The sequence below is a fragment of the Lemur catta genome, chromosome 24 (assembly GCF_020740605.2).
Source record: "Lemur catta isolate mLemCat1 chromosome 24, mLemCat1.pri, whole genome shotgun sequence".
Taxonomy (NCBI): Eukaryota; Metazoa; Chordata; class Mammalia; order Primates; family Lemuridae; genus Lemur; species Lemur catta.
This window is the reverse complement of record NC_059151.1, coordinates 324906-346798: the sequence shown is the minus strand read 5'-3', so window position 1 is coordinate 346798 and position 21893 is coordinate 324906. Positions and strand designations below refer to the sequence as shown.

At 37.7% G+C, this 21893-nt stretch overlaps 1 protein-coding gene across 1 annotated transcript in view; it reads right to left on the bottom strand.

The window, feature by feature from the left end:
• BMP2K (BMP2 inducible kinase) overlaps nt 1-21893 on the bottom strand; it is a 96851-nt gene that overhangs the window by 42518 nt on the left and 32440 nt on the right. The window contains exons 4-9 of the mRNA XM_045536631.1: nt 16076-16218; nt 13739-13860; nt 11473-11554; nt 7032-7164; nt 4887-4990; nt 3001-3080 (exon numbers count right to left, since the gene is read on the bottom strand). Of these exons, the coding sequence (XP_045392587.1) occupies nt 3001-3080; nt 4887-4990; nt 7032-7164; nt 11473-11554; nt 13739-13860; nt 16076-16218 (664 nt within the window). The remainder of the gene's footprint in view (nt 1-3000; nt 3081-4886; nt 4991-7031; nt 7165-11472; nt 11555-13738; nt 13861-16075; nt 16219-21893) is intronic.

Below are 21893 nucleotides of genomic sequence, written 5' to 3'. Positions count from 1 at the left end.
ATGTGTCATTAAAACCAATGCTGCACTGCATAAGTTCAAGTAATTTGGGGGAAATACTATACACAATCTTTCTGTTTATTCTTTATTATCGGGTAGCACAGGCCAGCCCTAACCTTAACTTGTTCCTGGCCTAAACTGCTCTTTAAAGATTCACAACACACATAAGCATAACAAAAGCTCTTAAAAGCGTACTAAAAGTCTGCAGAGTTTGTTCAATCTAATGCCTCCTAATTTATTTTGCCAATGTACCAATATCTACTGCACATTTACTGATATCGGCAAAACAACGCACAACACCCTGTTTTCAAAGAATTTACCATACACTTAAAAAGGTACGGCACATAGTGACAGTAAAATAAAAGACAGTAAAAACAATCCCGCCACGGAGGAGCAATTGTACCTTTAGCCTAATTCGGCCAGAGAAGGTTTCAGGTGGGAATTGGGGATTACAATTTTTAAAACAAATTTGATTCCACTGGACAGAGAAAAAGCAGCTAGGCTTTCTGTGTAGAGGGATGGGAGGAAAACGCCTGGATACATCAGGCAAAAGGAGGGCCCCGAATGGACTAAGGCTGAAGACAGCGGTCACGGTGCGCACACGGCTGCCCGGCCTCGGCCGCACTGTTCCAACAGCCACGGACGACGCCGTTTTCTCTGCTTCCTTCCCTCCTTTCCTCCTTACCATCACCTGAACAGTCTTCCTAAAACTCAGACTCTCTCTCCTGCTTAAAATCCTTCCATGATTCCATCTGCCATTCCCAGTGTTTCCATCGTTAGGATACACGTTAGATAAATTTCACATGTTTAACAAGAGCAGATGTGAAGTTTGGGGAGATGGAAGGAAACCTTCAAGCAGCAAAGCACAGAGCGCCACGGACTGAAGCGAGGCGGCTGGATAATACCCATAAAAGCTTTCTGGAAACAGTGAATAATGAAACTAGCTAGTAAAAGATTTCTCTCCTCAAAATATGGCTTTTACAGGAAAAAAATTTAACTTAATTTTTTAATATTAAGCTTGGTACACATTCAGACTTTTAAAGTTTTCACTGATACTATTCATAAAGAATAAATTTATATATTGATCAATAAGCACCAATGAACCTTATTTTTAATATACATAATGTACAGATTTAACATACTATAAGCACTTTAATTTTAATAGCACTATTTCATTGGCTTAAAATTTTATAGCTATTACTTGTGCCATGATGAAAAGATACTTAAATTATCATTCTTGTCCAGTTGATTCCTATTTTTTTTAAAAATCAGCACCTATCTTCTTAAAGATTTAATTATTGACAAATTATAAAAAATAAAAACAACAATAAAAGTCAACTGGCAAATCCTACAGTAATTCATAATCACCACCCAACTCTAGCAGCAGATAAGACAGGCTGCCGGCCACGCTGCGTTCCTGAAGTTACATGTAACTTTACTCCCTCCCTCCCTCTCTCTCGAGAACATTTTGAAATTCAAGTGAATGAAGATGTTTTCATAGTGTTGCCACATTTTTTAAAAAACCAAGTCATTCACAAATATTTTCACAATTTCTAAGTAACAGATCATTTGTAACACCTAATCACACCAAGTCCCAAACAGCAGAATTTACACGAAGGTTGAAAACTCACTGGGCCTAATGGCCAAAGTCCAAATTTCTCAGCATGATACATAAACTCAGCTGCTCGTGACTCGCATTTATCCACCAATCCAGCCTCACTTCCTACCACCTCAGTCTTCTTGCCTGAACGGCCTGCCCCGCCCTTCCAGGTGACTTCCTCTTGGAGGGAAGGCTCAGCAACTCCCGCCCCAGGACAGGCGTTTTGTCTGTGCCCTTCTCCGCCCACCCTTCCCTTCGTCTTCCTCAGGCACTCTGAGAATGGCCTGGGATCCACTGGTTACAACTGTTTACTTGTCAATCAGTGTGTGAGCTCCGTGGAAACAAAGACTGCCCCTTTGTGTTTCCATTATCTATATCCTGCATATACAAGGTATGTGACAAATACAATTTTTATATTTTATGTCAAATAAAATACTTTGTAAAAATGATACAACAGAAAAAAGCTATGAAAAAGAAATCTCCCCAAATGCAATATTATACCTGCCTGATAATCCAAGATATAGTCTTATTTATTAACTTTTAAGTTCAAAAAAAGCATTAGCGGGGGGAATCAATCATTAACAGAGCCAGGTCGTAACCTATGTAATACATTTCAAACTTATTAATACAGTAAATAACTATGAAAAATAAGATTTAAGGCATATTTCTTCACCAGTAGGTTGGCTGGTTTGTTTGTTTTAGAGACAGAGTCTCGCTCTGTGATCCAGGCTTGAGTGTAGTGGCACAATCATAACTCACTGCAGCCTCGACCTTCTGGGCTCACGTGATCCTCCTGCCTCAGCCTCCCAAGTAGCTAGGACTTGCTATGTTACCCAGGCTGGTCTCGACTGCTGGCCTCAAGCAATCGATCCTCCTACCTCACCCTCCCAAGATGCTGGAATGACAGGCATGAGCCACTGCAAACAACCTCTTCACTAGTCTTAAAAAGTATTATAGTTATAATCACTCATCATAAATTCTACAAACTACATACACATTCTACGTATTCTAGTTGCCTATAAGAGCTATATTTTTTCCTTAAATTTAAAAATTAGAATACTAGCTACAAACTCAAAACATAAAATTTCCTAGAGTTGCTATGTGATGAAAATGACAAGCACCCCCCCCAAAAAAACAATTCACTGTAACATCATCAGTTAAACAATCACTTCTTTATTGTTGAGAGTGAACAGTTCAAGTAAGACTGACATCAAACTCTGTATCTAATATTTTAAAAACCTTATTTCATACTTGCTGTCTAAACTACACCACATCCAATAAGCAACACAACATTTGGGGGGGTATGAAAATATTTAATCAATGAGATTTGCTAGAATCAAAAAATGAGAACTGTAACTTTTTGGTTTCAAATGCCTTTTCAATTTTAGCACAGCTTTGCCTACCTGGCTTTTATTTGGCTTTTCCTAGCCGCTGCTTCACTAGCAGTCATCGGTTCAGGAAGAGCTGAAGGAATAGAAGAATTCTAGGAAGAAAAAAAATAAAACTTGTCATTTCAGTTTTTATTTTAATTTCAGAAAGCTTTTTTTAAACTATGACTATACTATTGAACTTAAAAAGTACTACGAGTTACTGTCACTTTCACAGGAGACATCTATACATCACCCACATATATTTGCCAGATCTAATCGACAGACATTACTGCATGTTACACAAATGTCCCTTTCATGCTCATGTTCCACACAGACCCTTAGAAAACAAGCAGAAAAACATCACTGTGTCCACTGACAAATGGGTCAATCTTGGGTAAAAAGAAAGATTATATTATAGTTTAAATCAATGACTATTCTGCAATTTGGAAAAAGCAGCTAACACCAAGGATAAGAATAAAGTGTTTTTTTCCTAAACACTACAGATAATTTTCCTGGCACTGGCTGCAGGTCTAGAAAATGAGGGTAGAAGGCCTTACTCATTTGTTTATGCCCAATGTTTGGCTCGTAGGTACTCAATAAACATTTGCTGAATAAAAAGCTTTATTAAATCCACAGTCAAATCTACTTTCACTACTAGAATGTTAACACTGCAAAACTTTCAGCTTCAACAGAGAAAATAGTACATTAATACGGTAAGGCCTTTGTTTGGCCGGGCGCGGTGGCTCACGCCTATAATCCTAACACTCTGGGAGGCTGAGGCCAGAGGATCACTTGAGCTCAGGAGTTCGAGACCAGCCTGAGCAAGAGCGAGACCCTGTCTCTACTAAAAATAGAAAGAAATTATATGGACAGCTAAAAATATATATATAGAAAAAATTAGCCAGGCATGGTGGCGCATGCCTGTGGTCCCAGCTACTCAGGAGGCTGGGGCAGGAGGATCGCTTGAGCCCAGGAGCTTGAGGTTGCTGTGAGCGAGGCTGACGCCACGGCACCCTAGCCCGGGCAACAGAGTGAGACTGTCTCAAATAAAAACAACAACAACAACAAAAAAAAAAAAAATATATGGGAAGGCCTTCAAAAAACAAACAAAAAGTACCATGTTCCTTCTTTCTTCAGACTGGGTAAATTAAGTTATATGGAAAGGAAACCCTATAAAAATAAGTCAGGCCGGAATGATCTTCACAAAGTCGAAAATGGCTTAAAATCAGTGATGATTCTAGCAACCTTCCTTATTAGAATTAGCAGAGACCCGGTGCACAGGGTCCGTCTGAAGCAGGCAGGTGCTCTGTGCCGGCAGTGACTACAGCGCAAGCCCTCGAGTGATCCCAGGTATCAGCAACTAAGCACCTCCCGAGGACCAGGCACCGGGTTTGACGTGTAATCCCTGTAATTACTACCCCTGCTCTACAGAAAAAGAAATAGACATTAAGTAACTCCCCCAAAATATAAAATCTGTCACTGATAAAGACAGAACTGAACCCAGGGCTCTCTGTTTACAATGCCTGTGCGTTTTACACCGAAAGTTCCCACACTTTCTCAGTTAACAGAGTACTTAGTGGCTCAGTAACTTTTCATGGCACATCCACGCAAAAAAAAAAATCTGACTGTCCTATTTATTAAATGGTTAGGCCCACATAACTTGAAATTAGTTTGTGCTCTGTCAAACAGACGTCACTGTGTTTTCCTTGAAAATGCAAAATACCCTGCAGCGGCCTCTGAATCTGCTGCAGCATCCCAGGGTGCCTCGGCGCACAGTTTGAGTACTGTGGTTTATACCAAAAACACAATCAAACATACTACCAAACCGCTTGTCACGAAACAAGTAACTCTGAAAGTATATATAGGCACTTATGAAAAAATGGATTTTAAAATCATATACTACATGAAAAACTACTTACATTGATGTTGGAGACTGGACAGTCCTTTTTGGCAAATTTAAATGCAAAATACGACACCTGAAATATATCAGGTCTACGTTCTGGATCTGGTTCAAGCATGAACCCTGCAAGAAGAGATCAAACGTTAAGTTTTACAAAACAGATAGCTTCTTAGGGATACATTACAAGGATAAAAAATGTGTATTTTCTGTTCCATCTAAGACCAGTGATGATTCTAGCAAACTTTGTTAATGTTTATAAAAAATGCAGAAATCACTCTTTTATTAAAAAAAAACCTTAAAAGCATTATCCCAAGCTAACAGATTAGTCATAGAACAGTTCTGCACCAGAAGTATGAATGACAGATACGATTATGCTCTTGAGAAAGTGGTATGAGAAAAGGTGAGTTTAGTGAACACCGGGGAATCACTTCATCAAGTTCCAGGGCCATAGCGGAGGATCCTTCAAAAAAATTCAAAATAATTCTTACCATTATGTAAAATACTTCTATTAATTTTTAAATGATTCTGGATCATTGAGAAAAGGCTAAATTGTGTATATTAGAGTCTATTTAACAAAGCAGTAGAGGACTGGCACTACAGTTTTCCAAAAACATGCGTTTCTTCCCACACTGATGCTAACAATACCCACCATAGTTCTGTATTTTCACATGTTAACATGCAATGCATACCACGTTCAGAAGCATGCGCAGGGTTCTATTGTTCTACTATGAACAGATTCCGCACCAGCCTTACGACACGGCTCGAAATGTCTGCTGGCCTTTTCTGTAACCAAAATGACCACTGCCACTTGTCCATTGCTTGGGTGGTTGTTTTAACACAAGAAGACTAACATTTATACTCAATTCGATAACTGAAATATTCACATTCGGTTAATACACCTCCATGTCTAACACTGCTTCATTAACTAACTCTAAGGTCTTATAATGTTTAAATGATTTTTACACCATTTCAAATGTAAAATTTATAGCATTAATTAGACGATACTCTGAAATTTGTTAATAGACAAGTCTAAATATATAAATGGGTAAGATAAAATTATAAATCCAAATGAATTAACTCTTCTTTTCAAATTTAAGTAATATTTTGAACAAAGAACATACAATGTATCTCCAACAATACAATAAATAAACTTATTTTGGCTAAAAACACAGTTGTGTGGCAAGTGATACCAAGCACAAAACCCGAAAATTTATTTGGGAGATTCTGAGCTCAGTTTAAGAAATACAAAAATTCTGCTTGTAACTCGATTTTATATATTTATAATGTTACTATATATCACTTATAAAATTGATTTTTAAAGTTTATGACCACTGTCAGATTGAAATAACTAAGAACATTTTAATTCTAGTATTTACTGTTTTTCATTCAACTTCATTCCAGAAAAGATTTGAGAAGATTTTATCCCCCAAAATAAATCATATTTTATCTTGATACCAACAGATATTAAATGTTTTAAAACTAACAGCAGTACATAAAATAGGGATAAATTTAAACATACTTTTAACAATAAGGGCTTATTCATACAATTTTAAAAACCAAACAAATCACAAGACACTGCCATGTTGACCATACGAACATCAGACGTACTTAAACCGACACTCTCTTCTACTTCATTAAGCTGCGGCTCCAGCAGGGGCACTCGCAATGCAGAAAACAGAGCAGAAATGCTGGCAGTGCTCTACCTGGAACACTGCTCCGAGTCGCTGCTTCCTAGTGCACTGTAACATCTGATGGTCCTCACCCTCCCTCCAATCACCTTTCTCAGAAATTTTACCAGATACATAAATATTAAATTACAGTATCCATCAAAATGGAAGAAAAAAATCTTCAAGGAGGCTGGAAGAAAAACTGACGCACTCATTTGGAATTAAGGGCCCACGGGACTATTCCTTCTGACACTACACCTTGGTGTGTGCTACCAAAGTTTATCTAAGGCTTAAAAATATCCATGTATTGATCAGTAATTAGGCTGTTTTCAGTCTTTGAAAAGTCATATAAACATCTTTTTAAATGTTTTCTTTTTACTATCGTTTCACAAAATTACAATATGTGAAATTAAAAGGCCACATTTAAGTAAAGAGGTATGAGTAGCAGGCCGCAAGTACAGCATCTGACAGTTTCCATGTATTTTCCAAGCACTTACTGATTAAGCAATGTACGTTACGGGAATAGCAAGAACTGTCCGGGATGGTGAAGCTGCCATCACAGATGGCAACTTGACTCTCACCGAAAGGAAGAACGAAGAAACAAAGTTTATAGAGTAAACATCCCAGTGCCTGCAAAACAAAGAAGCATGAATAGCATTAGAGCTCAGGTAATCAACTGAACCACAAGACATCAAAATAGCCCCAAACCCAAAACTAAATATATTATTTTTAAAAAATCAAATGTTTCTATACTGTATCATTCTTTTCACAAATTATTGCTTGAACAAATTATTGTTTTATATTCGAAAAGACATTTAACTACATCATTTCTGTGATTTTCTATCACATCTGTGGCTAGTTGGCTGAATTAATGTTATCCTAACTAAAATTAAAAGTGGGTTATTCCTTCCAGAAAAAAATTTTACTTTTATTTCTTCCACAAGGAAAATACATATTTAGTACATAACTAGCATATAACCAACAAAGTAAGTACAAGGCTCCTTCTAACAGCATTTTTAAAAATTCACTGTAAAGCACACTTAAAATTGTGGGATTCCAAACGTAAGTTAGACAGCACAGTTAAACTTATCAGACAAGCATAAATAAATTTTTATTGATTATTTAGTAAACACACCTCATTACTTCATACTACAAAAATTAAGTTTGCTATTTCTATATATAATCCTATAATTTTCATTGCACATTATACTAATTATATTTATAACCTGGGTAATCTATATTAAAATTAAAAAAGGAAGGGTTCTGTCTGCTTAACTTGCATTGCTCCATAAATATCATAGCACCAATAAATCTACTTGCTAACAGTGACAGCAAAACACCCTGAAACTCAAATTGCATCTAAAAAGTAGCATAGGAAATGTCTCGCTAAGCCGGTAACAGCTCAAACCTGAGAAGGAGAAACAAAAAAGTGATTTGGAGCTCAAGAAATCTTTACTTTGTCACCAGAAATGGCACCTATAGGTTTTAAGTGTGTAAGGGGCATTTCAAATTCTAAACAAACTGTATAAAATTATCTAATAGTTAGCATACAATTATATCACCAATAGTGAAATTTGGCCTTGCTATCTAAAAATTAGCAAATCAGCTTTCTTTTGTTAAATTTTCTCTAGATATCAACTTAGCAAACACAGCTAACTAACAAGTACACTAACTTTTATAACTACTATGAAGATGGTAGTTTTATAACTACTATGAACACCCTTGTGAGTTCAGCAATATTAATTTACAAAACATTTTCAATATTGTAACAATGTTCCAATGAAAACAGTTTCAAAGCTCTGTAAATTTCAATATATTAGTTCAAAAACATCACTGATTATGACTAACAAAATTATAAAGATTCTGAATAGAAATAATCAGTTCAATATGGTTTTAAAAGATTTATTTTTTCCCATAAGCAAGACATTTTCACCACACATACAGTAAAATGAACATTAGGCTGCACTAACCGCACTAAAAAAAAAAAAAAAATACTATTAATGGTGTTATGTTCACATTAAATTACATCTTTCTTTCCACTGTCCAAATGACAGGGTTGGCAAAAGAGATCTCCATTTTAGCCAGTGGTTTTTTTTGTTTTTGTTTTTTTTGAGACAGTCTCGCTCTGTTGCCCCGGCTAATCCCACAGCTAAAGCCACTGATTGTAGCTCCCAGCAACCTCACACTCTCCTGGGCTCAAGCGATCCTCCTGCCTCAGCCTCCCAAGTAGCTGGGACTACAGGCATGCGCCACCACACCTGGCTAATTCTCACTGTTTTTAGTAGAGACGGGGTCTCGCTCTTGCTCAGGCTGGTCTGCAACTCCTGAGCTCAAGTGATCCTCCTGCCTCGGCCCCCCAGAGTGCTGGGATTATAGGCCTGAGCCACTGCACTGGCCCATTTTACCAGTTTCATCTTGTTAATCAAACCTTTAGTAATCTGTCTTATGGAGTAAATGTAGTGGCGGATCCCAGAAAACAATTTTAGCAATGCCAGTATATTTAATAAAACATAAATAAACCTAAATACTCTTGTTTCACATAGTGTGAACACAAGGAGGTACACTAACTTTTTCACACTAAAGCCACTTCCCTCTTTACCCACTGCATGTGATGAGAAGTGCACAAGAAAGAGGAGGGAACAGTGACTTAACTTTGAAGGCTGAGTACCACCACCTTCAACTTTCTTCATTAAAAGGTAACATGAAGCGTAGCTTACTGAATTTTCTAATGCTTAGTAAAATCAGCAACCTAGATCTCCAGATAAAAATAACCTGCAATGGAAACTACCAAGCAAACAAAAAAGGAAAAAAAAGTTTTCCAAATTTTTTTTTTTTTTTTTTTTTTGAGACAGAGTCTCACTTTGTTGCCCGGGCTAGAGTGAGTGCCGTGGCATCAGCCTAGCTCACAGCAACCTCAGACTCCTGGGCTTAAGCGATCCTACTGCCTCAGCCTCCCAAGTAGCTGGGACTACAGGCATGAGCCACCATGCCCGGCTAATTTTTTTGTATATATATTTTTAGTTGGCCAGATAATTTCTTTCTATCTTTAGTAGAGACGGGGTCTCGCTCTTGCTCAGGCTGGTCTCGAACTCCTGACCTCGAGCGATCCACCCGCCTCGGCCTCCCAGAGCTAGGATTACAGGCGTGAGCCACCGCGCCCGGCCAGTTTTCCAAAATATTAAGTGCTAAATACTTTACCCCCAATATCATAACCCCCTGAATCAGTACTATGCTGAAGGAGGATCAAAAATATAATTCCTGATCAGCTGGAATTGAATTTTTTTTCTGCATATCCTTGATTTCACACCTAAGATGTAGCACACTTCTGTTTCACCTGAGCTTAAGTAAGGCAAGCATAAAAATGGCACCATAGAAACTAAAATTCTATCTCTTTCAAGCACATATAAACATAGATACTATTTTCTGATTATTTGGTTTTTTATCTTTGAGTATCTATTTGTAATCCCACAGCTAAACCCAGTTATTCATGATAGAAACACTACCAACATGCTAATCTATAAGTGGTACAAATTTTTAAAGTATCACTGACAACTCAGTATGCTGACTTGCACACACACCAAGTTCGATAAAAAGTAAACAAAAAAAGGATTCCCTGCCACGTGCTATTAGACAACAGCCATGTGCTTAGAACAACTGTTGTAATCAACTGTCGATGGTGTCAAGACCAGTCGTGTTGTTCACCTGCTACTGAAATACTCTCTTCAGGTAACAAGGAATTCACAGCAGTACAAAAGTAGGTCAAAAAAAGACCCCCACAATCACCTCTTCTGCTTTCAATTCATAACTTAAGAGCCAATGCAGTTTGCTTTCTACATTATACATGACCTTGCCTTACTAGTGCATGAGCCACCTAGAGTCAAAAGTTAATGCTGCAGAAAGCAAAGCAAACGTGAGTCACATAAGCGGGAGATCTATAAGCACTATCAAACTAACAAACGTATCTGCACTTTGACTGAATTATGTATCTGGTTAAAATTCAACTACCGCAAGAATTACCGTTTGGTGAAAGTATGTATATTACATAGACAGGAAAACAGATATCAAAAATATCTGCAAGAGTATTCGGCTCTCGAGAGTCTGGCCCCAATCCCACAGAGGAGGAGAACCAAGGAGACTCTCACATTGTTTCATGCATTAAACTTGACTATTTTCTGAACATTATGTTTTAAAAATGAAATAAATGTGACTTTTTTGTATACTCTAGACCTATTTCCAAAGGATTTTATTCCTCCATCCCTAATATGTTCACTATTGGTAGATATGAATAAACTGTTGTTGGACTTAAATGAATTAACATGTAAAATGGTCTTCTGCTAGTTTATTAAATATAACCAAAAACATATTTTACTTATGAAATAAGTTTTAAAGAAATGTTGACATTCTAACATAAAGTTCAGCTATAAAGAAACATAGTCTATCTCAATAATTCTGTCCAGATATATGTATGCACTAAATGATAAAGAACTACAATGTACAGCAGCTACTCAATGGTATCTTCATATGTAATTAGAAAAAGGTATACTCATGTCAGTTTCTGTTTAAAAGATCTTTAATACTAAAGAAAATTATTACATAATTACTTAAGAGTTATATCCAGCTTTTTGGTAGTGATCAACCAAAATTCTACTCAATCAAAAAAAATGTTAACACTCACAGTGTAATCTAAATCCTAAAAAATATTATGAAAACAAGTTACATTATATAGAAGCTTTTTATTTGCTTTTTGATACATAAGCTATCCATCTCAGAATTGAGAAGATGGAATACACTAATATTTTTCTTCTCCCAAATAAGAAGCTCTACTCTGTATCACTCTCTTCTAATCAGGAAATGCCTTCTGGGGCCAGGGGGAAATTAGTCAACTACACTCAGATTTTTTACTTTGTTAGAGCAAATGTCAGCCCTTTGTGGCCTTACCCAGATGTCAGCCTTGGTGGTGATGGGTTTCCCTCCATAAAGGTTGATCATTTCGGGGGCTCTGTACGACAGAGTCGTGTACCTGGCAGTGAATGAGTGAAATGGAGTGGAGATATATATAAAAAAAAAAAAGACATAATACATTGTTTCTACATAAAACACTACCAAAAATCTTTCAGGTTCAATAACATTACATAGAAATACACTATTTTTAAAAGCTCATTAAAAACCAACCCATCAAGGATGAAACAATACAAAGCATCTATACACATTTTTATTCAACAAGTACAATAGCATCTCTAGTGAAATAAAAGCTTAATTTTCTTAATTTATTATAAAAATCTTAATGACAATTAGAAACAGTTTTCCTTGAATTTCTTGTGTGAAATACTACAATTTGACTACTATAATCTCCCTATCAAAATATTTTAGTCTGTTAATTTAAAAGCAAAACTTCCACCCTCTCAAAAACTTAATTTATATGTTGACTAAGGAATGTGTTTCCACGGATTCTAATATACCTCCTTGCACACAGTAGTAAATCTCCTTTGAGTTTATTTTTATAATTGTTGTTTGGAAAGTAATCTAGTTGCCATGATTCTAACTACACTCATTAAGTACACTTCTAATACTGTCAGCATAAGCTATTTGGACTTAAAAGAGACTGTGAACAAATGTTTGCCAATATAAAAACCCCAAATTCATGATTAATGGAACATTTTAATGAAGGGGTGTTCAAATCTCCTGTCAGAAATTACCAGAATATGGACAGATTTCCTATATCATGGAATAATTTAAGATTCATTTTGAGTGTTTATATATTTTACAAGAAGTAACATTAAACTCAACATGCTACCCTCCTACAATTTTTTCCGATCACCCTGACTGACAGAGGATCCGAATGACACTCCTGCAGAGGTCACTACCGGGACGTCCCAATACCAGCTGCCTGAGGCGGGAGCTCTGCTTCCTGCTGGGCCCACAGCAGGAAGGCAGGAACGGCAGGAACAGCGCCGGCTCTGGCTCTGGCTCTGGCTCTGGCTCTGGCTCCGGCTCCGGCTCCGGCTCTCCGTGAGCAGCCAGTCATCAAAGGAACAGCGGCCCAGCAGCTCCTCAACGGAGCCAGAGGCACAAGACCCCTCATGAGCTTTCACTCGCCATTCACGTAAAGTCGAATGAACCTTAGCCATGTTCCAGAAGGCAACAGCAAGAAATAAAATGTCCAGCAGGTCAGAGATGCCTGAGCTGAACCCAATCGCAGCCACTAAAAATCATAACCTAATAAATTTTTTTAAATTATATGTACATACATATATCCTCAAGAACTCAATTCAATACTTCATTATTGTCTCCTCCTGGACATTTAGATACTTAGTAAGGAGTTTGTTTTTATGGAATCTAGCATCATCGTAGGCTAAGCTTCTTGAGTCTATGTGGTCTAGAAACCCATAATACTCTGCAAATGGACCAGAATAAAATAGCCCTATTGCAGCTATTTCAAAATATTGCAGTGCAAATATAGCTCTTAAGTAATATTAAAAAATCAAGAATTTGTAAGAAAGTGATGAAAGGCAAACTTAGTCCTATTCTGACACATCTCTCTGCATTCTGTATCATTTTATTAAAGTAATCTAAGATTTACAAGCAGTTCCATTTTCTAAAAACAGAAAAATCAGGAAAAGGTCCTCACAGGTACTCTAGCAATCATGGAAAGTACAGCATCAAGAAAACGTGAAGTAGGTATAACATATTCTACCAGAGAGCTTTCCGGTAACACCATTACAGAGTAACAGTGACTTGGTAACAGCTTTAACACTTTCATCTTCCAACAGTTTTCAAAACATACAGATGTCAGTCTTCTTAATGTTAAATAAGAAGTAAAAGAGTAAATAATGTTTTCAAATAATTTAACTTTTTCTTAACAAGCACAAATCCTCATTATCAGTGAAAACAAAGATGTTCAATTGAACTCAATGATCACTTAAAAGACCCTTTCTAACGATCCCACTAATTACTAGGGCTTATTTAACAAATTTCTTTATAAATCTGTTTACAATATAGACGGAAAACTTGCAACCATGGCAAAATATATTCATAAACTTCCTACTGAGTTAGACCAGACATGACCTAACCAACCTCTGTGGCACAGGAACGTGGTGAAGGAATCTACAAATGAGACATCTAAAATCTGCATTAACAGAGCTTGTCACAGACACAAGTTAACTAGAACTACTATGGGGTAAAGTGCAGTAACGACAATACTTACTTTTTAATTTCTTCTTCCACTACATTAACTCCATCTTTTTGAGGATTAAGAAATTTATTAGTGGCACTGCCGAAGTCACAAAGTACATAGTTTCCACTATCATTCAACAAAATATTTTCTACCTTAAGAAAAGAAAATCAATCATTAGTAGTATTTTCAAACTGGAAATTATCTTTTTACAACCATGTTTTTATACAATGAACTTTGAAGGGTCTGTGACACACACACACACTGCTCAGATTACGAGGAGGACAAACGAACCAGAGCAACAGCGCGCTTTACTGTGTCTCCCGCTTCTCTTGCTGAGGACAGAGGGGCTTCTCCCAGCCCGGGACGGCATGTGCGGGGCCGGGCAACTCCACATCTCTAAAACCACTTGTACGAGAGAGAAGAACTAGTGGCCAGCAGAATCCAGCTTCTCTCACTTACTGTACCTCCATTTTTCTCCTTTGCTGATACTTCAGCTTATCAATAGATGAGTGATAATGAAAACTGTTTAAATTCTTTGATTTACTGCTAGTACCATTTTTATTTAAACCGTTACACTGAAAAACACAAATTTGACTTAACTTGTAGATCGGAGTTGTAGTAACTAAAACAAACAAATGAGGCACACAGTTGCTTGACTAGTAGAATGTGGGTTCACAGCCTGGTCGGCTACTCACCAGCGTGTGCACCCGCAGACGACGTGCCTAAACACCCTCGCTTTACTTCCCTCATCTATAAAACGGGGAGATTATAATACCTACCATATGGGATTGTTGTAAAAATTAAATGAGTTAAAATACGTGAAGTGCTTACTTAGATCATTGTCTGGAACATAGTAAGCACTCAATAAATTACTGTTATTACATGTTTTTTCACAGTATCTTTTATTTTTATGATACAGTCATAGATGAGGAATTCATGTGTTTCCACTCTATCAAAATAGTTTCTTTACATATTTTCTTGCATATTTCATTTTAGTCTAGTTTTTAAAAAAATTCACAGAAAATAAAGATTCATATAAAAAATCTACTTGGGCCGGGCACAGTGGCTCACACCTGTAATCCCAGCACTCTGGGAGGCCGAGGCAGGTGGATCGCTCGAGGTCAGGAGTTCGAGACCAGCCTGAGCAAGAGCGAGATCCCATCTCTACTAAAAATAGAAAGAAATTATCTGGCCAGCTAAAATATATATATAGAAAAAATTAGCCGGGCATGGTGGCGCATGCCTGTTGTCCCAGCTACTCGGGAGGCTGAGGCAGGAGGATTGATTAAGCCCAGGAGTTTGAGGTTGCCGTGAACTAGGCTGATGCCACAGCACTAGCCAGGGCAACAAAGCAACACTCTGTCTCAAAAAAAAAAAAAAAAAAAAAAAATCTACTTAAAACAAGTGTATTTTGCATACATTCACACATGTAAAAAGAACTAAGCATATAAAATAAGAACAATAAAAAACTGTAAAGTTTAACATCTTTCCTGAATTTTAAACCAAGGAGACTCAGAGGGAAATATCAACTTCGGATGCAAAAAGTTAATGAACTACAAGAGCAAAAAAAAAAAAAAAATCATACCAAACTATCAGGGGAAATGTTGCGCATTCAGGAAAACTGAGCTGAGCCAGGCTGGTTACGCAAATGAGGGGACCGAGATCTGCAGCTGTGTTTCAACCCTGCCTCACCTCCCATCGCAGGTTCCCGGGGACACTGTCATGATTAACCACCCAGTGACGTCTGTGATCTTGGTGTTTGTGGGCATCAGAGAAGACACTCATGGTTCTCTATGATATCCCCAGCAATATGATGCCAGGAACATTCCAGCCCCTTGGGGAACTTTTCCAATGTAACAAGGTCAAGAGTCCACAAGAAGATGAAATGACCTTAAAGACAATCACTACTGAATCACAGTGAACTGCAGAAAACTGTAATAAACTATAGATAAAAGGGAAAAGAGACCCATTTACGGTCTCCTCCAGTGTCTCTTGGGAACGCGTGGTGCTTGACACGGACACAGCGAACAGGAACGTGGAGCTGAAACAGTGGGGGGATGTTCCGCCTGTGTCCGGCTCGGCCCCGTGTCTGCTCTGACGGAAGCTCGGGAGAGGCCTGCTGGGGGACAGAGACGCAGGCAGGGCACCAAGGCCACCTCTCCGGCCACGCGGGAAACCCCCAGGGTGAGCAAGGCAAGCCTCAACCTACAGCTGGTCCTCACATGACCTCACGCAACGCAGGGGGACGGACACACCAAGCACCACGCTGGCAGTGAAGGCTGGGTTAGACGAAAATAGTCTAACAACGTGTTACCTACAAAGTCTCAAACACGTTCCCTCACCCACAGTGTTCTAGAGTCTTCTTACCTTCAGATCCCGGTGAATGATCGGAGTTTTGCACTGGTGCAGCCGTGCGACGGCTTCGCAGGTATCACAGAGTATCTGCAACACCTCCGGTTCCGTAAAACCCGTCTGCAGCTTCTTATTCATCTGATTCACTACCTGCCCAGCTACATAAAACAGTGATTTTGAGGGGACATATTTTCAATCAACGAAGTCTGCCACACACAGATTGAGAAATGCCTGCATGGCTTCAGGTCGGCTTTTTCACAATTCCGATATAAGGATGCTTATGACATCATGCTGTATTGACTCAACGACAAACACGTTTTCACAATTTGCATCTCAGGGATCAGAACATCTTAGGACAGACAGTGTCCTGTTAATGGCACTGGCCATTGTTTTAACATCTCTGAAATCGAGGTGTATCTTATAATTGATGACATATTGGTTTATAGAAACAGCTATTCAACACTGTGCTGTTTGTTTATTGGTAAACAGTGGTGGACAAAAATAAGGTTTCTATTATAGAATTTACATTCTAACAGTAGAAACAATCACACAAATACATAATCACATATTGTAACAATAATAACGAGAGAACTTTATATGAGAAATCTAAATTTAAATTGGTGGAGGAAGATGGGAAAGAGAGAGTGTCAGATCAGGCCTGTCTAAGGAAGCGATACTTGAGACTGAAGGGTAATGAGAAAATAACCAGGCATAGATCTGGAAGAATATGCTGGTGATACTGAGCAGTATGTACAAATGCCTCCAGTTTGGGAAAGAGCTTGACGACTTTGAACAACTTAAAGAAAACCAGTGCTGATAGGGTCTAAGCAGCAGAGAAGACAGTAATGCGAGATAAGGCTGACAGATCAGTTCTATTTTGGATTTTATCTTGAGAGACAAAGAAACTTCCTGATCTTTTTAAAAGACCTCATCGATTAAGGGTTAGGGGAATCAAAAAAGTTATACATGGAGAGATGGGGCAAGAAGCTAATACTATCCAGGTAGGAGGTAATGGACCAGAGTAACTAATTTTTTTTTTTTTTTTTTTTTTGGAGACAGGGTCTCACTCCGTCCCCCCAGCTAGAGTGCAGTGGTGTCATCACAGCTCACAGCAACCTCACACTCCTGGGCTCAAGCGATCCTCCTGCCTCAGCCTCCCCAGTAGCTGGGACCACAGGTGCCTGCCACAATGTAGAGACGGGGTCTCGCTCTTGCTCGGGCTGGTCTTGAACTCCTGAGGCTCAAGCTATCGTCCCACCTCAGCCTCCCAGAGCACCAGGATTACAGGCCTGAGCCAACAGGCCGGCCAGAGTAATTTACTAAAATCAAATAGTCACAGATATATATACCACTGAGCCTGACAGGATGATTATATAATATATGATAGTAAAAGATAGTTTTACAATTATGATTCTTAATTAATAAGAACAGGATAACCATCATTATATTTTAAGAATGCAAGTAAATATGTGATTCATACAGAAAGCAATCTAATAAAAATAAACTTTGGGAATTTAAAAAAACAAAGCTTTCATTACCTTGAAACTTTAACAAAGATGGATAAATAAATGTTCACTACTTTGCAATCTGCAAAAAGGTATATACATATTTGTTCCTTTTATTATTACTGTCTAAACAGCAATCTCTTTTCTGAAATATTGGTTTTTCCCTTAGAATTTTAAAGCAAAAAGAATGTTAAATTTTCCCCGAATCCTCGACCTCCAGAAAACCCAGGTGCAGAATGTTTAGGTTATCTCAGCACACTGAGGCTCTGGCCAGGCAGCGACTTCCTCCACCCCCTGGTTTTGTGACTCCCTAATTCTGTCTGTTCTTAAACTAGAGAAGGCTGATTTTAATTAACTAAAAATTAAACAGGACAAAAAAATGCTTTCTTGGTGTTCATTCATATCCTTCAAATATCATTTCACAGCTAAGGAAATCATAATCTTGAACTCATTCCACCTCTTCCCAACTGTCAATGTTGTGATAAGCAGAGTAAATTTTAAACAAATGTTAATTCCCTTTCATCCATCCAGAGTAGAAATCTGAATCACAAAAAACAAATCCCCAGAGGAAACTAAAAATTGTATTTGAGCTGCATTTCAAATGTAGAAATAAATAAAATTTCATTACTCAAAATCAGAGTTTTCTGAAAATTAAATAAAGCTTAAAAGAAGGTTATTCTAATTATCTTAAAAAAAGAGTAAAAAATCAGATTCTAAAATCAAACATTATATACTGAAGGTCTTTAAAGTGCATACAGCTCTTAAATCTTTTCATATTTTCCAAAGAAGTGTCAGCTCCTAAACCAAAGCCCAATTTCATCAGTACATTTAAAAAGTCAATATTTTTCTAACCTCTTAAAGTTGTCCAACAACCTTCATATATCTAAGTACACTTCTCACTACTTAGTTTAAAAAGCCACGAAGTGCAACCTATTATTCCATTTAAATTCTGGTAATGTGACACCTTTGTCAAGATCATTGCATTTCATCTGTAATAGATTGCATCACTGGCCCCAAACCTCCAACTCTCCCTTTTCCGTGCCCTTTGCCATGTAACTCCGCAGTTCCTCCCAATCGATGGGGCGAAGAGACTCTCCTGCTCTTGGATTCGGGCTCACTCGCGTGACCTGCCTTGGCCGACAGCGAAAGGCAGCAACGGCAGCCAGTCAAGCTCGGCCGTGAGAGGCTTCATCTCAGCTGCTCCCACGGCCTCTACACGCCCACCATCTGCATGAGACAACCCCCCAGGACAGCCTGCCAGTGCAGGAAGAGGACGCAGGCAGGTGACGCAGAGCGACTCCCACCAACCCCAGCCGACCCCGGGCAGGTGCCCAAGCCCGGCCACAGCCACCCTGCCCAGTGGCCTTGGAAGCAGCTGTCCACAGATACGCAGGTGATAACAAATGACTGTGGTTTTATGCTATTGAGTTTTGGGATTTTTTTTTAATTAAACAAATGCTAAGAGATATAGTCCATGGGAACTTATGTAGAACACTTCCTAAAGATAAAAATTAAAAATTTGTAAATTTTCATAATTTTATTCACGAATTACTCATAAAGTAATACGAAAGTTAAATATAAGATAGCAGAAATACAAAATTCTATAAAAAAGCTGAAAGACAGTTAATGAATGCTCCCAACAAAAATAAAGAGAAGTAAAAGAAAAAAGAAAAATAAATAGGAGGACTGATCAATCTAGGAAGACAAAGATCCTAAAAATGAGAAGTCCAGAAAGAGAGAACTAAAAAAATGGAACAGAAAACACTGAGTGTCCCACAAAAAGGATACCAAAAAAGACCATACTAAGGCACATGTGTCTTGGAATTTCAATATGCTGAAAATAGAGGAAAGATCTGAACTAAAAGTGTCTATAGAGAAAAGCAGCATCAGGCTTCTCGGTAACACCACTAGGAAACAATGGAATAACGCCTTCAAAATCCTAGATCAAAATTATTCCTAACCTAAAATCTTTTAGCCAGCCAAATTAACACTCAAACATGGGTGTAGAATAAAGATATTTTTATATATGCAAGATTTCAAAAATGTTTTCTCCCATAAATCCATTATCAGAAAGCCACTGAAAAATGTATTCTTCCCAACGGGGGAGTGGAAGCGGGGAGGCGTGAGTAGCGGGGGAACCAAGACAGGGGGAGGCAAAGGGAATTCCCAGAATGACAGCCAAACACTGCTCAAAACCAAGCAGTGGGACTGAGTCTACCCAGCAGCGTGTCTAAGGAAAGTAAAAATGAAACTGATACAAATATTAAAGTATTTGAACACACTGCATAAGGATTTGTACTTCTCTTGGGAATGTGGGAATAAAATACCAGTATACATAAAGAAAATTAGACAAATGAAAAATGAACTAACTATTAACTTCAGGAAAAAACAAATAGTAGTATAAGAAAGAAAATGAAATTACAATTATACACCAACATTAAATGGCAATCAAAATAATTTAAACACTGATTTAGTCCAAAACCTGAGAATATACTATACTGAAAGTAAAATCTTCATATTTTCTAGGATGTAATATCTGAAACATAAAATGAGAAATAGAACAAACTTTCTTTCAAGAGCCTCCTCATGCTCAGAATCACATACTTCCCTTGATTTTTTGTTCCTTCTCTTTCATACTCTTAGGAGCTCACCAAAATCATTAATTCTCTTTTACATAATTCAGTATAGAAATATGCAAGTAAATATGAGGAAAAAAATCTCAATATTTTAAGATTACTGCCTCTGAAAAGAGGGATCAGGCAGGAGGGTGCTGATTTGCCACAGCTCAACAGAACTATTTGACTTTTTAAACCATATGCATAAATTACTTTGATAAAAATTGAGAATTTCATGTAAAATATAGCCTACTTATTCAAATGCCAGATAATTATTTCTAAAAATCTTTTAAAGAAAAGAATGCCTTATTCAAAATACAGCTCAGATAATTCCTCTACTTTAAAATAAAATTCAGCCCTAAAATTTGAAGGGAATTTGATTCCCCTTTTAAAATGTCTTTCTTGGCCAGGTGCAGTGACTCACGCCTGTAATCCTAGCACTCGGAGAGGCCGAGGAGGGAGGACTGCTTGAGGCCAGGAGTTCCAGACCAGCCTGAGCAAGAGTGAGACCCCGTCTCTACTACAAAAGCGGAAAAAAATCAGCCAGGCATGGTGGCACATGCCTGTAGTTCCAGCTACTCGGGAGGCTGAGGCAGGAGGATCGCTTGAGCCCAGGAGTTTGAGGTTGCTGTGAGCTAGGCTGACGCCACGGCACTCTAGCCCAGTCAATAGAGCAAGACTTTGTCCAAAAAATAAAATAAAAATAAAATAAATAAAATAAAAAGTTTTCTTGGTGACAATTGAACTTATCCAGGGTTAAGATTATGCTTGATTCGAGTATCTTGAAAAAGTTACCAGTAGTCAAGGGCTATTAGTGAACTCTAATACAACTAAGAATTAGCACTGTAAATGCTAGAATTCAGGAAAGTGGGGTAGAAAATATGAATATCTTCTAAGAGACCACGGTGCTTTACAGTAGAGATGATGAGATATAAAGAGAAAACAATCAAGAAACATCTATTTTTTAAAATATTGTGTCTGGAAATAAGTTACAAATCTATTACAATAGACATTATAACATTGATTCACTTCATTTTCCTGCCCTTCCTTCCTTACAAGACTGGAGTAAATAAGACCATAATTTCTCCATCACTGCCAACACCATCATCCCCCTCTTCCTCGACTGATCTTCAGGAAACTCTAAGAGTTCCTGATACAGTAATTAACAATCATAACTCTCTTAAGAGAATCTAAATATAAACCAGGGCTCCCTAGAACCCTAATTGCTAGATACAGCCTGATTTTTTTAAAAAAAGTTTGTAGGAAATAGATTAATTGCCAGCTTTCTACACATTAAAATTGTTAAATGTTAGGGGTTTTTTTGATAACTATTATTATTAAAGCATACAAGTAAATATTTACATAAAAATATATCACATAAGGTCTAAATCAAATGTGGTTTTTTATCTTCTGATATATACAAAGGAACAAAAACCCACATAACACAAGTTTATAAAGATTACAGATCAAAACGGATTCTCTAAACTTGTTAAATTTAATGTTTACAATAACACAGCAGAATGCTGAAAAATCTCACAATACTAACACTGACATATTAAGCTCCTCTTGACTGGATCGTAACTGCATAAAGAGCCACTGTAGCAATTTACCTGCTGAGATTGGAATTGCATAAATTATAACACTGTAACAATTTACCTGCTGAGATTGGAACTGCATAAATTGTACCACTGTAACAATTTACCTGCTGAGATT